Genomic DNA, 15,673 nt, shown 5'->3' with positions numbered 1-15,673 from the left:
GCCAGACCTGAACCATCACGCTGTACTGACGCGGTGCTGTCACTTCCAAAGCTGGTCTCTGCCAAAGCAGGCAGTCTCTGGGCAGAGAGCAAGATGTCCATGTCGAACGGAGAGAAACACAAAGAAGATATGCTCATCTACTTGATCTGCTCGTTTCTGAAAGCTCACCTGATAGCACATCGTTATCACGGCTTGTAGAAACCATCGTTATTGCTGCTGAACGCAGAGCTGCTACTGCAGTATGGAAAGCACTCTGTGCTTAGGCTTGCGTTCACATAAATTTGGTCTACAGATATATCTCTGACAAGAGTTTCTTTTAACGCCAAGTGGAAGAGAACCCTAAATATTGTTCCATCTCAGAATTTGCCATTAGCAATTAGCTTTTCTTTTGTCTCGGTTAATTGTGGAACAGTGAATGCGAGGCAGCAACTGTGTGCTTAGCACCAATTAATCAGAAGATAGTAGCAAGCATAAACATTCATCAGTTTTATAACTGCGCTGTTTGTATTCATTATTTTTCCTGGCAGCACTACTGTATGCAGGCAGTATCAAAAAGTAGGGTGTGCGTGCATAATACCTCACAGCATTCATTTAAGCATTCCTCTCTGCCCTGTTAGATTTTAAACAATGAGTGGGAGATGAACTTTGTCCACCGCGTTTCTTGATGACTAAAGGCACAGGTAATAGCCAAGGGAGAAGGGCCTCATACACTAGATAGACACTTATCATTCTTGACCATGATCTTAAGTTTTAATAATTTATTAAGAAAGAGCAATTGGAGATTTTATATATGAAGTTCATGTTCTTGTACATGTAGCTTAAAAAAAAAAAAAAAAGAGGATTTATGCTGCAGGTAAGAAATGTTGGTCACACAATTTTAACATATGCCAAGCTTCACAGAGGTGAGGCCTTGAGCTTCTGCTGCTTCTCAGGCAAGAAGGGTCGGGTCACTTGCCTGTAACTCTGTCACACGTCTGCTTTCCCAGATTGTGTGACAGTTTTGAGCTATTACTGGTGTAGATGTTAGTTAGCCTAATAACACAAAGCATGACTGCTCGGTGGCTGTTGCTATGTCTGAGCTCAGTGTGTGGCCATCCAAGCAAGGCTGTAAGTAGGCAGCTTTGTGACTGACAGCTTGGTGGCTGTCAGCTAGAGCTTGGGGTGGTTTGTGAAATGGACACTGAGAGCTTGCTGCGTGCTTGCAGCGTGCTGCTGCAGTTATGCTGCTCTGCTAGCTCGGCCAGAGCTCAGCTCCCTTCTCCTGTGCGTGTCATTCCAGTCACATCAGTGTAGGCATGCCAGTTATTTAAAGGGACAAGAGAAGGCTGTGACTAGACTTACTTTATTGTTCATAAACTAGCAAGACGACAATTTATCGTAAGATTTCTTATAAGGGGCTTCAGCTGTAGATGTCAAAGATAACTAACAAGGAAGAGCATCCTGATCCTGTTTTCTTTAAATAGCATCGGTGTATCTGTGATCTGTAAACAGAGAAAGTGACACTTGGTCTTATGCCCAAGACCCAAGTAAGGGATACATCTTACTCTTTCCTGCAACCTATAGGGTTATAAGAATTGTAGTTCTACTTTCCTATCTCTCACTTGCCTTGAAACTGAAGCTGCTTCATAAGTGGGTTTGCCTTATTCCACTGTAAATGTAGAGTTACTTCTACCACTTTAATTGAAATGACATTGTCACTTGTGAAATCGTGTTTTCCAATAAGTAAGGAACAGATCTTTTGCTGCAGTAGTCTGTTAGACTAATTTCATCTGGTGGAAGTGAGAGTCTGCTAAGTGGGATTCCAGCAGTTTTGATGACCAAACAGTTTTTTTGCACTAAGTTAACTTCTGGCTTCATAGAACTGGTGAGATTTTTTATGGATATTCATTTGAGTTAGATTTGTCTTGGAAATCATCAGTCTTACTCAGCTTCGGTAAACCTCTAATCCTACTTTATGTAACTGAATTCAGTGTTCAGCTGCCTTAGGTGCACTTGACATTACCTTTCGGGCTCTTTGTAGAAGCCACTGCCCTTGCTTTACAGACAAGGAGATGGAAAGGATAGGTGAAGATGGGTGGAGTAGCTAAAGTTTTCCCAGAAAATAAGCTCTTAATTTGTTCCTCTGCATTTGACTTCTGAATTTGACCAACTTTCTACATGCTAGTCCGTGCCTTGGTCAGAGGAGTTTCTCTTCTGATATTATGAAAGAAGATAGTAAGAAACGGGTCTGTTGCAGGAGGTTGATTAGGGTATATGTTGTGGCTTTTTTTTATTTTCATTTTTTAAATGGATAGACATCTAATCTCAACAGTGCAGACATTTTCTGTGGCTTGTTAGATTTCCAAATAAAAACTGGGCTTTTCCCCTTGTAACCTGTGATACCAGCCCCAGAGAACCAGTCTAGACGATAGAAATCTTATTTATGTCATAAATGAGAGCTTCTGCTTAAGATACATACCCACTAGTATGGAAAGCAAACTTCACAGAAGTCGGACGTATTCTAAAGTACATACTGCTTCATAGTGAGATTATCCAGAAGTCCTGGATTTCACAAAGTCTTAAAATATCAAGGAAAGAAACCACACTTACTTACAGTAAAAATAAACAAATACTGGTAAAAAGCGTCACAATATTTTTATCTTAGTGTCTTTTTTCTTGCAAGTGATGACTCAATCACATGGTGCTTCCTTGTGCTTATTAAACAGCAAAAGGCCTCAAGGCTTTTTTGTTTTGTATATTGATCTGATTTGAGGGATTGGACAGGATTCAAGAACGTTTCTTAGTGTGATCCTGAGTCAGATTGGTTCTAACAATTGTATTAAATGCATTTGGCCATCTGATCTTGTTAGTAGTAAGTTTATTTGCCTGTGTTTAAGGACTATTTCCTTATTCGTGGTCCTGGGAACTTGCCATCTTAACATAGGATTTCTCAAGTATCTTCTGTATACTGACTTTTGTCAGGCTCTGTCAATTTTTGTTTTTTAGTAATATTTCTTTCACTGTTAGTTTTGCAACTCCAGTAAGAACGCGTTATCTTGCAAGATTTGAGAATTAAGTCATGGAAAGTTGCGCAAATTTTCCTCCTGCTCAAGGTAACAGCAATGTACCATACGCTTGCAGTTTCTGAGGATTAGATTTTTATGTCAATAAGAGAAGTTAAAAATAGAGCGTGTAACAACAAGTTGCTTTCCATGATGGAGTGAGCGACTGCAACAGTCATCGAGAAAAGATTGAGCAATGTCATCTACCTGGACTCCTGTAAGGCCTTTGACATGGTTCCACACATCCTTATCTCTGAATTGGAGAGAGATAGATTTGAAGGTGGGCTGTGTGGTGGACGAGGATTTGGCTAGATGGCTGCAGCCAGAGAGTTGTGGTCAATGGTTCTATGTCCAGGTGGAGGCCGATGGTGAGTGGTGTCCCTCCCCTCAGGGGTCTGTCTTGGCACTGGTGCTGTTTAATATCTTCACCAGTGACATGGACAGTGGGATGGAGCGCACCCTCAGCAAGTTTGCAGGCGACACCAAGCTGAGTGTTGCAGTCCTTACAACAGAAGGAAGAGGGTCCACAGGGTCCTGGACAAGCTGGAGAAGTGGACCCACATGAACCTAATGAGGTTCAACAAGTCCAAGTGCAAGGTGCTGCACCTGGGTTGGGGCAATCCCAGAGAAGAGCACAGATGTGGAGAGGAACTCCTTGAGAGCAGCCCTGAGGAGAAGGACTTCTCAGGGGCTTTGGTGGACAGAAAGCTCAGCATGAGCCAGCAGAGAGTGCTTGTGGTCTGGAAGGCCAACTGGATCCTGGGCTGCATCAACAGAGGTGTGGGCAGTAGGTGGAGGGAGGTGATTGTCCCCCTTGGTTCTGCCCTTGTGAGGCCCTACCTGGAGTGCTGCATCCAGGTTTGGAGCCCCCAGCACAAGGATGTGGGGCTGTTAGGGTGGGTCCAGAGGAGGACCACAAAATCTATATCTGCCCTCTTTTAGATATTAGGAAGAAATTATTTACTCAGAGGGTGGTGAGGCCCTAGCACAGGTTGCCCAGAGAAGCTGTGGGTGCCCCATCCCTGGAGGTGTTCAAAGCCCCATCCAGCCTGGCCTTGGGTAACCTGGTCTGGTGGGAAGTGTCCCTACCCATAGAAAGGGGTTGGAATTAGATGGTCTTTAAGGTGCCTTCCAACCCAAACATATGCATGAGTTTTGTTTTTTTTTGTTTGTTTGTTTAAAAAAAAGCCCTATTCTTACCCAAACAATATATAGTAGGAGTATTGCCATTCTTACTTGGCTTTTGTGGTATTTCCATTTCCAAAAATCAGTTTTTGTGTAGTTTTAGCAATGTGCTGCCTTTTCTACTTCAATAAAATGGAGTTGGTGGAATCCATGCTGCAAATACATGAAATTGAGCAGAGGTTCTTAAAATGCAATTTATGAAACTCATAAAGAACAAAATCTCATATTTGATTTTTGAGGGGGAAAAATCCCTTCTTTATATCATTTAGTTGCTTCTCATTAATCTTATTCTTGCAGAACATAAGCATGTATAGGCAGATGTCTGTTCTTCTCCCCATGTGCATCTCTTCTTTAGGTTTTTGACAATTTCCAAGCCTGTAAGCCAATTACAGTAAAATAGGACCGAAGGGTTGATGTCTCAAAAACATTACTTTTTCACAAGCTTGGGAGACTCCCTTGTTGCCTTCCCAGTTGGGGTATGGCCACAGGGCGTACATGTATTTAGTATCGAACATCTTCATTATAGATCTGAAGATCTAAGGAAATAGGCAAGGTGAAAGTTGTGGTTAGAGGTAGAATCTCTTACATCTAATTAGAGATTTAATTCATTCCAAGTAAATGAACTTCAGGGTAATAAGCTTTTTGCCAGCAGAGCTTGTCTTGCTACCTGTCTTTTGTTGTAAAAGAATTCACATAAGGAGAAAGCGGGCCTGGAAACCAGGCGGCTTTTTTTTCCTGCTCTTCGCAGAGCTACATTTTTCTTTTCTTTTTTTTTTTTTTACTGGAATTGAGTGAAGAAGGGCACTTTGCAGGAGAGGTGGAGATGAGTCAGCTGATCCAATAAAACTTTTGCAGTGGAAAAATGCTGCCTGTTGTGAGAAAAGTCTCAACTGTCTCTGCTGATATTTTGTCATTACCTCTTGTTTTACCTTGTTGTTCCTCTGGGAAAGTGAAACTTTTTTTTTTTTTTTTCAGAGAAATCACAGAAAATCTTTTTTTCTTCATTTGCTTCTGTGTGCATGCATGTTTGTGCTTAATTTTATTCACGCAGGTCAATCTACTATGAACAGAATTAATGCACAATGAATTATTTAATTATCTGGAGGGTTCTACAGCTTTACGTATTCACTCCCTCTTTCCTTCCTTTCTTCTGTACCTTCTCCTTTTTTCGCTAGTCTTCCTATATGAATCAAGATAGATGTGAATGTTAATTTATGCTGGAATTTTACTTTTGCCGTGCTTTCGATTTGGTTGACATTCTCTTCCAAAGATCTAATACAAAATCTATACAGTTTATTATGCAATCATGTACCTAATTACATGGATTTTTATTGCAACTTGCATTGAAGATGAAAATGCACATCAAATACAATCTTTTTTTCCCCTGTAAGGACATCAATCATCATATACAATACAGATTAACTAAACAGATTTTAAACACATTTTGTTCTCTAAGGCACGAAGTTTTGCCTTTTCTTGATTAATAATGTCTTAAAACTGTGGAAATGAAGGTCTCATGGGGGGGAACAGTAGTAAAAGGGGAGGAAGGAAGAGGAGACGGGGAAAAAATTTAAACCACATCCTGCTGACATAGTCAAAATTCAGACATAACTTAAATGGAGGAAACCTTATAGAACTCTTTCCTACTTAAAATCTAATCTTTTTATCAAAGCAATTAAAATGGCATAGAAGTGTGGCATTCATTGACAATTAATTTTTCACTTCTTTCTGCAGATATTGCTGTTGTAGAGATGAGTGATGCCTTCCGTCAGCCTTCGTTGTTCTACCACCTGGGAGTCAGAGAGAGCTTCAGTATGGCTAACAACATTATCCTCTACTGTGATACAAATTCTGAGTCTCTGCAGTCACTGAAGGTACCTCTAAATGAAAAAATGGAGAGGGGGAAAAAAAAAGATGCAGTTATCTAACTCTTGCAATAGGTTCTCTATTTCCATGGGAAATACAGAAGCCACTTGTGGTTCACAAAAGAATAGCAAAAATGTTTTGAGGCTTGGAAAACAAGTCTACAGTGAAGTGCTGAAAAACTCAGTTTAGTTTTCCCAAGAGAAAGATTTAGATGACTTTACTGTGGTCAGTTGAATAGCTGGATGTTAAATAGCTCTTTATGGAAACATAATTTTGACAGATCTCAAATGAGAACTTAAATATGTGGTTTTGTCATTCAAGAGAATTACTTGCATTTGGAATAAATTGTTACAGTAAGAACAACTGGTTGAGAATGGTAGTGTGTAGAATAATTCCTATATTTTTTAGCTCCCTTGTGAAGTAGGAATTTTCTGCTCTGACCGGATGAGACTATGGGATTCTTGTGCTGGAGATTATTGACACTGTAGCAGAGTTAATAGAAATAAAACTTAAGCCTATTTCTCAGGACCAGGGTTCACAGTATGGTAGGCTGGCTTAAGGCAAGATAGAGGTTTAAGGTAATCTAGAGTGAATTTTGGCAGCCAAGTTGATGCTTGCTTCCTCCACTGCTAAAGGCTTGCTAACTTCCCCAGGGATGGGGGAGGGCAAACGACTTGGATGGAAGTATTTTAAATTACTTCCACTCCCTCAGATTCATTGGCTGTGATCAGGAGGTGTTTTATACTACTGCACTTAAACTCTAGGCATTGCTGAAAAGAAGCATTTTAGTAAGCAGCTTGGTGAGTCACTGCAATCTGGGCACTGCCGCCTCTCATAAATGATTTGCTTCCACTGCTTCTGGTTAATGCAGGGTATTTGTTTTTGATTCTGCCCAACTATTCGCAGCTTGGTTCTCATGTAGGAGAGAAACACCTTGAACTTGGTTTCTGCCCACCGCACCTCCCTCCAGATGATCTTGGCCAACTGAATTGGTGGCAATCCAATTCCTTTCTTTTTGCAACACAAAGAGTATACAGATAAAAATCCTAAAAATAAAACTGCTAATAACAAAAGAGCTATCTTTGGATTGAATGTAATTATGCAAGTATAATGGTCTAGAATACAAGCAAAGCAGAATTTCATTGTACTGCATAAGGAGCCAAATACCCAACTCCCACTGAAAGTTCACTTGGAGTGATACACCACTTGGGAAAAACTTTCACTAGTTTGAGCTGGACTTTGCAAACTGGTCACATGCCAGGTTCCCACTGATGTCGATGGAATCTGAATCCTGTGCTGTGAGACTTGGATGTCCCAATTGCCATTGGTACAGTGCCCATTGAAAGACTTGGAAACTGTGCCCATAGTTTGTTTAAGTTTTGAGTTGGTCCCACGCTTCTGCTCTTTAATTGTTTGCAGAAAAATCGCCAGAGATTCACAAGACCCCTTCCCTATTATTTAGTTACTTCCTCAAAAAAAAAATGTTGTCGGCAAGCACGAGCATCCTTTGAGGCAGTGTTTGTTCTTGTATTCCTATTTGTATTTTGCATTTAAAAAATGAAGATGTATTCTTTGCACCAAACTTACTAAAGCAACATGAATTTCACCTAATTTGAGTAGCTCATGGTTGACTTTCAGTGCAAGTTGAGAAAGTTTTAAACCTCTTAGAAACACTGCTTTCACTGTTCTGTTTTACTGTCTACAGTTTTACTGTGGGCAGCAAAATGGCAATGATAAACTTTACAATTGTGAGTATATGTTGACAGTCTCTTATAGGAGTACATGTGCTGTGCATGTATTACAGGATGTATGTATCTACTTAGTTCTATGAACTTTTGTCTCTCCTGAGACAATACTCGATTCCTGTCAATTTGACAGGCTTAGAGAACTTCTCTCAACCAGCCTTTTCCTGTCATGTCAGTATATGTTAATGTTAGCAAGTTACACTGATCAGATATCTTTCCTAGTACTTGTTCAATGTTGTCAATGTCTTTTTTTTTCTTCTTCTTCTTCTAGGAAATTATTTGCCAGAAGAATAATGTAAGTATGACTTCCGTGTGCCAGTTGAATTCTAGGCATTCCGTACTTCTGTGGCATTCAATGTTGTTTATCATATGTTTTACACTTGAATCATTTAACACTTTCCTGCTGTGTTCTACAGAGTTAGATGCAGAATTCTGGAACTCCTAGCAGCCAGTCTGTGTGCATCACTTTGTTGCTAGGTACCAGGCTCACTTTTTACCTTGCTTCTATCTATCGGTGGCATTTTCTTTGCTGCCTTTACTTGTTGGTCATTTTTTTTTCCACACACCATTTTCATCTGTCCATTTTTTTCCTGTTGTCTTTTTCAGCACAGTGTTCTTCAGAGCTTTTTTTTTTTTTTTTGAAACTCCATTGAAATGGAGTTATTTGCAAACTGGTGCTCATTTTAGAAACCCATGGTTGCAGCTGTGAAAATAGTTGTATTTATAGAGAGTGTGTGTGTATTTATTTCTAGAAGCAAAGGTCTGCAGCCTGCTAGCCCTGCTGCAGTGCTGGTCCCAGTATTCTGGCTGTGACTGCCTGTCGCTAAACTGTAGGCTTCTACACCCTTGCATCCTGTTGGTTTCTGAGGTTGGCCTTGCAAATCCCCCTTTCCTTTTTTACCCTTAAGTTCAAGGTGAACAGACTTCAGACTGTGAAAACATCTTTTCACGTGCTTCTCGGTGTGGTTTGTTCAGGAGCAGTGGGGTCAGTCACATCAGGATACGCATTTGGTATGCAGAGATCTTGGCTTCGCCTGGGGAGGTGCTGGTAGCCATGGGTTTTAGGGTATAATTTTGTAGCAGTTAATCAGTGGTTTGCAGATATCCTGAAGAGTTTTGTGCATGCTGTAAAATTCATATATTTGAATAAACTTTTTAAGGGGCATATGAAGTATTTAAAGCTCAACCAATTTCTAAAATTATTATGCAGTCTCTATGGCAGTTTTAACACTGAGATATTCTGTTTTCTTATGGTATTTTATTTAACATGGCAATTCATGGATTAAATACTGACTTCTATCAGTATGAAACAAGTTCCTTTGAAAAGGACATGGTTATCTACTGTAGCTAATAGAATTCCTAAAGAAGACCTTAAATCCAGAAGACCTTTGGCCCTAATGTTGCATTTTAAATTGTGTAGTATCTCTAGATTCATTTAAAACAAAACAAAACAAAACAAAAAAAAACCTGCAAAGCACATTCCATAGACTTCTGTGCATCTCTTTAATAAAAAGTGCTTTTCAGAGATCCACAGAATGCTGTAAATGCTGTTTAGGCTAAAAATACCTAGCTGTTCCCCAATGAAAATGGGGTAGGTGATTGGTTATGACTTTATGCAAAATTAAACAGAACAGCGAGTTTCTTGTAAATTTATTTATTGCATATTTCTTTCTTGCTTTGACCCACAATGACAGAGATCGAGGTAAAATGTTGAGTACTTAATATACTGTCTGTGTGAGAGCAGGGGAAGCAGCTCATTTAGCAGGAAACCAGCAGGATATGGCTTGTGCAGTAGAATAAAGGGGAGATGTTGTCTTGTCCTATTTTTAAATGACAGTCCCTCAAGCTCAAGGAGCAGTATGATAACTTGGCCTTTATCTGTTTGAGAATGAATTGTTCCGTTTTCCATTTAAATTTAGATAGGTGGCTGTGAAACTGTCACTTATCACTTTTAGAAATGTTTCAGTGTATGCCACAAAAAGAATGTGTTCCTTGAGAATCTCAGATGTTTTCAAGCACACCCACATAACATGTTTTCTGGGAGGAAGTATTTTCCCAGTGATTAGAACAGGGAAGTCAGTAAAACTGGCTTAGCAACTCTGCAACTGATTTTTTCCCCTCTTTTTTTGGCATGGTTTCGTGCCAATCCGTGAATTTCCTCAGAAAAGTTACCTGGAAATAGATTTTTCAAAACGTTGGTGTGCACTTGTCTACTGAATATAATTCCAGCTTCATAAAAATCACGTTTGTTCACAAACCCTCAGACTCTTGCATAAATTGGTATAACAAATGGTGATGATCCCCCCACCCTTACTAAAAATAGGTACGTGAATGATTGTGATGCTGCAAATACAGGAAAAACGAAATTGGCATATGGAATAGAACAGGATTTTAGTCATGCAGTTCTAGAAAATGTGTTTTAATAGCACGCAAACACCAACCATAACAGTACGATGGTATCCCTGGCACCAGTGGATTAAAAAGGCTGCAAAACAAGTAAGTGTCTGTTTGTGTATTTATCTATATATAGATCTGTCTGACTGAAATGGCTTGTGTTTGCTTTCCCTGAACCTTGTCTTCCTAAAAGTGGTGGGGAGGAAAAAAAAAAAATACATTACCAACTGTTTTGTTCTTTGTTCTGACTGGATTTTTGTTCTTCCCAGTAATGGCCAATACAGCGTTGCATAGCTAGGAGAAACCTGTAAGGGCAGAGCAGTGAAAGATAACATAGGCTCATTTCCTGTTATATGTGGTTTTATAGCTGTTTGGTTGGACCTTTTCCAAATGTTGCAGTAATATCAGAAAAAAACATACGTTTTTACAGGGAGTGATACTCTGGCAGGAGGCAGTTACTTTGATATTTGAAAGCTTAAGTTTAGTCTTTGCTGTTATCTGATTTTTGAGGTCAACCAAGCAGCAGAGCCATTCTAGAAATTACTTGTAAAGAGTTTCAGTCATAAAGAGATGTTGGTATAAAGGTTACAGTACGTGGTTGTACTTCGCTTGTTTTTAGCTCACCTTTTTTTTTGTTGTTGTTGTTGTCTTAATTCTCCCTGGCTTGAATCTTGCTAACTTCGGAGAAAAGCTGCAGGTCAGGTTCCAAATGTTGATTTACTGGTTTTTATTTTTTAATACCAATACTTGCTGAATCTGAGGAAGTTTAATGTGCTCGCAATATATGTACGGTTTGCAGCCAACCTCTGTAACACCTTGGCAGTGTTTACCTTTTGGTTCAGGCTTTCTGCTTGCACCATGCATGGCCTCAGGAGTTGCCAGGGGTGTGATCCTACCTGACAGCTGCCAGCCCGAGCAGAGCAGAGGTTAGGACCGAAGGGGAACCGCTCTGCTAGGCAGCTGACGCTCAGGGTTAGCATTTAGCACTAAGATTAATGCTGTATGGCTGGGAACACTTATTAGTGTCTTCTGTCATTTAAAAGGATCAGAACTTGTAATTAATGCTGGTTTTCCATGGCCTTTCCTAATGATGGGACTGCCTCCTGTTTAGAGCACAGCTCTTTTAGCAGCAGTATGAGAATGGGTGATCCTGACTGAGGCATGCCAGAGACTTCACTAAGCTCCAGGCCTCCCTATAGGTACCACTATAAAACTGCAGATCCCATGGGATTTGTTTAGCTGTTGTTCTCTCTCTCTGTAGAAGTAGAGAGAAATATTTCTAATACTCCTCTCCCCACTCCCCACTAGCAAATCAGTTGGGAACAGTTTGAAGTTTTTGGTATCCAAGTGTGTAGAAATGTGATGCAGTAACCTTCAGTAAATATTTCATTGCTAATGACAGCTGTGGTATTTGTTGTTTGTGGTACATCACTATCTCTTGCTCATTCTTTCATATTTTGTGTTTATTGATACATTTTGCACATACTTCCCTTGAAAAAAGTTAGAACTTCTTTGGATATGATGTAAGGATGTATACAGCATATGCTGATTTTTAATGGGCCTTTAGGATGTGTCATAGCTGCAATAGATTGTCGTTGCTGGACATGAAAAGAAAATAGGAACTACTTGAAAGAGTAGACCCATTTTGTGTGCTTTAATTCCTTAGAGGTGTGAGGCCTACTTACGTTCCTTTTCAAGTCAATAGCAAGGCTGTCATTCATTTGAGTGGGATTTGCAGTAAGCCAAAACTGAGCCTGTATTCATTAAAACATCAGCACATGTTGATTTACTGTGTGTTTGGGGATGGAGGGAATAGATTTAATAACTTGTTTTAGGATTTTGCCATCTGCTACAAGCAACACCGTGAACAGTCACAGAATTACCTTTAATAAAAATCTCATCAAAAGAATTGAAACAAGAGCAGATATTCCTCAAAAGAACTGGTAGGGAAAAACGGGGAAAAAGCCGATCTTAATTAAAGGAGAGTCAGCAGGAAGAACTGTTCCCACTGTGAGAGACGCTAGTTATTTTTATTACAGTGGATAATTTCATTTTTGAAGTAAATACATTGGTGGATGCTGACCTTAAGGGTAGGCAAGTAAGTGGGATTCTGTCAGATTCTCCCATCTAGAAGTAAAGGAGCATGGTTTTGGTTTTCAGGGTTTTCTGTTTTCTTCAGTGCTTCTCGTCTTTGAAAGCAGCCTTCTTCTGTTTGTGGGTATTTGGCTGCTAAGTGGTTACAACAGAGTAAAATAGAGTCTCAGGAGTCAAGAGGACTGGACACCGTTGACTTCTTCAGATTCTCCTGAGCTTCTCCCTCCTTTTGAGGTAAAATTCAAGATTGGAGAATCATTTGAGCAGAACTCAAATGTTTATACCACCATGTCTTAGTCTATGCCACTTTCAGAGAAAAACCTTCTTTAGCACACTAGATATCTTTGTGGGGTAGAGAATAGTGTTCACCTTATTGCATAATGTGCTTTCTAATAAGATGTGGTCTCCCAACTATGTTTCCCAAAAGGCTGTGCTTTACACAAGCAACAGTTCCATACTAAAAAGGATGTTGGCTGGCTTGTATTCTTGTGGTGATCAAAATAAAACTACGTGCTATGTAGTTTTCTTATCCCTCTTAAAAACAAATAGGTGAAATGCTCATTTACTCTCACAAGCAGAGAAAGGATACCAAGCGAGAAGGAAGCGCTTATTGTTCCAATGAGCAGTGGGCCTACCTGGGAGCACTTTGGTTTCAAATTCTGTAATGGCAGAGCTAATTAGACGAGCTTATGGCTGTGTTTAAACTGAAGGTACACATAGGCTGGAATTGTTTAATTTTGTACAGCAAGCTACAAAGGGACACTAGGAAAATACGTAGCAATTAAAACATCCATAAAAGCGAATTACAGTTTTAGTCACTTGCTGGTAAACACTTGCGTGTGTATAACTGGCTCCAAGCAGAAGTCCTGTTTGCCGAGCAGTCTGACTGATTTGGTGATGGGGCCATGATGCAGATTTCATTTCAGAAGCTGACCTGATGCTGCCAGGCACTGAGTGTGTGGGTCTAAAGCCTTCAAGCTAGGTGTTGGTGTCTCCTAGATACCGCTAGTTCAGCTGCTCTGAGAGTCAAGGCCGAGTTTGCCTCATGTAATGTCCTGAGGCTTCCTTGTGGTTGAGCTACCGAAACCCTCTGCACACTGGTGGCCTGCCGCAGCCCTGATGCTTTCAGTAATGCCTTCAGGCTTGCAGCTCAGGTGACCTTTAGATGTTAGGAGGAACTTCTTCACTGAGAGGGTTGTGAGGCACTGGAACGGGCTGCCCAGGGAAGTGGTGGAGTCACCATCCCTGGAAGTCTTCAAAAGACGTTTAGATGTAGAGCTTAGGGATATGGTTTAGTGGAGGGCTGTTAGCGTTAGGTTGGAGGTTGGACTCGATGACCTTGAGGTCTCTTCCAACCTAGAAAATTCTGTGATTCTGTAACTGTAACTTTCATTAGTGTAATGTGAGCTTTTGAACCATAAATAATAATGATGGGTTTATAGGCAAGGATTGCTAGAAAATGAAACTTCTAGCACCTCTTGTCGATTTTGGGGTCTCTTCTCACATGCTTTTGAAGTCATTTTATGTTACTTGAATTTGGAAAAGGGTGCAAGTGCAACTAAGGACACTGCAGTTGTATTGGAGGTGTTCTCCCTCGTTTTTCTTGAATGACCCGGTGCTATTACTCGCATTGTACATTTTACAGTGAGTCAGAGTAATGGATCAAAGGAAAACAACACTTCCGTCACGGGTGCTCAGCAAGCTTAAAATCAGGAGCGAAGCTAATTAGGCTTAGGAAAGAATATCAGTTTGTGAAATCAGAGTTGGGGTGGATTGTTACAGGGGCAGATTTTAATAGGGTAAGTGGAAAATGTTTTAAATACCAAGTGGAGTAATGGGCTGTAAACAAGTCAAAATCAGAAGAAATATGTGAGCAGCTAGGAAGGAAGCGTGTGTCAGAAAGTCCACTAAAGTTGGTGTAGCCTACATTTTGGCAAAGATGGGGAGAAAAGAAGTAAAAGCAGCAGAGATGGAGGTTGTGTAGTCTGGGAATGAGGAGAGAAGAAGTTCAGACTGTTTCTGGGAGGAAGGTGTGGAGCTGCCTGGCACTGGTACCACTGGAGCGGTTCTTCAGCTGCTGCCTGGCAGCTCGGTCCCCACAGGCTCCTGTCACGGTTGTTGCCCAAATACAGGTGTAATTTGGGTCTCTGTAGTTAGAATTTGTGATGGTGATAAAACATTTTTCTCTGTAGTAGGAGACTCTGGACTTTATTATATGAGAGCAGTCTTGCCCTCATTCTTATCTTCTTCGTCCCCCCGCCCTTGGTAAATAATACATAGCTTGTTTGTTTTTTTTTTTACTTGTGTCACCTGAGCTACTGCATCTTTGCCTCTGTCAGGTTCATCTGCTAAACATCTAGCTTACCCTTTAGATAAGATAGTGAAAATTAGATCAGTATTTGATGTAGCTGTTAACTTTACTGCACGTCTTGGTGGTTTGTTGTTTTTTCTTCAAGCCTTTTTCCAAAATAAATGAATATTAAGAGCTTGTACTTTTTTTCTCCTCTACCCTCTTGCTGTATCTGCCTGTTTCTGTCCAATGAATTTCAGCCAAATTTGAAAAATTTCAGACAGATCCCCAGAAACATAACAGTCTAGGTTAAGTTAACATCCAGATCAGTGCCCTGACTGAGGGAAAGGCCTTTGTTTCCACCCCACTAGAGACCCAGGTGAGATTGTGCCTTCAGACAATTACCTGAGAAACCTGGGGGCATGTGGACAACAGTGAGCTTACTTCTGTTTTATTCCCATGTTGTGCCTTCTCCTGCCTTTTACTGTTAAGTTCTTTCCCTGCTCTTTTTGTATTCTGGTTCTGAAGGCTCCTGCCTTCTGCAGCAGGCTCTAGCACATAAACAGCTTTTCTGGTCTCAGGTTAGAGGCAAAACACATGTAAATTAAGTTTTGCTGGCTCTCTTGTTCCACTGAAATGGATACTTACTTCCTAGAGAAGGTACACTCAGGATCAGTTTCTGAGAGCTCTGAAGTAGCAGTCTTCCTGCTTGTAGGATTATTTATGAAGACTCCAGTGCTGTCTCTGTAGGTGGCCTGACCATTACACCAGGATAAACTTCGGGTTCTGTGGGTTTCAAAAGCTGGAAACATCCTTCTTCAGAGCTGATTTTTCTTTAAGAACTATGCCAGAGGTCTGAGAAGCCTTCCTGCAAGCAGTCTTGAATTTATTTGAATAAACATTAGGAAGTAAAATATTTGCCCCAGGATATCTGTAGCTACTTCACCCTTCTCTTGGCTCTGACCTCCCAACCTCTTTCCTTGATTATTAAAAATAAATAAATAAATTGAAAAATAGTCTTCCTGTGCTTAATAGCAGCTTCTGTGCCCGTCACTGCC

At 40.4% G+C, this 15,673-nt stretch overlaps 1 protein-coding gene across 1 annotated transcript in view; it reads left to right on the top strand.

Moving 5' to 3' along the window:
* The window catches only part of MAP3K5 (mitogen-activated protein kinase kinase kinase 5), a 101,272-nt gene that overhangs the window by 23,930 nt on the left and 61,669 nt on the right, over positions 1–15,673 (top strand). Inside the window, exons 2-3 of the mRNA XM_084512606.1 lie at positions 5,961–6,100; positions 8,109–8,132. Coding sequence (XP_084368732.1) covers positions 5,961–6,100; positions 8,109–8,132 — 164 coding nt within the window. The remainder of the gene's footprint in view (positions 1–5,960; positions 6,101–8,108; positions 8,133–15,673) is intronic.

This window comes from Aythya ferina (assembly GCF_964211825.1).
Source record: "Aythya ferina genome assembly, chromosome: 3".
Lineage (NCBI taxonomy): Eukaryota > Metazoa > Chordata > Aves > Anseriformes > Anatidae > Aythya > Aythya ferina.
Note: the sequence above shows the minus strand (reverse complement) of the source record. Positions and strands in the feature narration are given on the sequence as shown.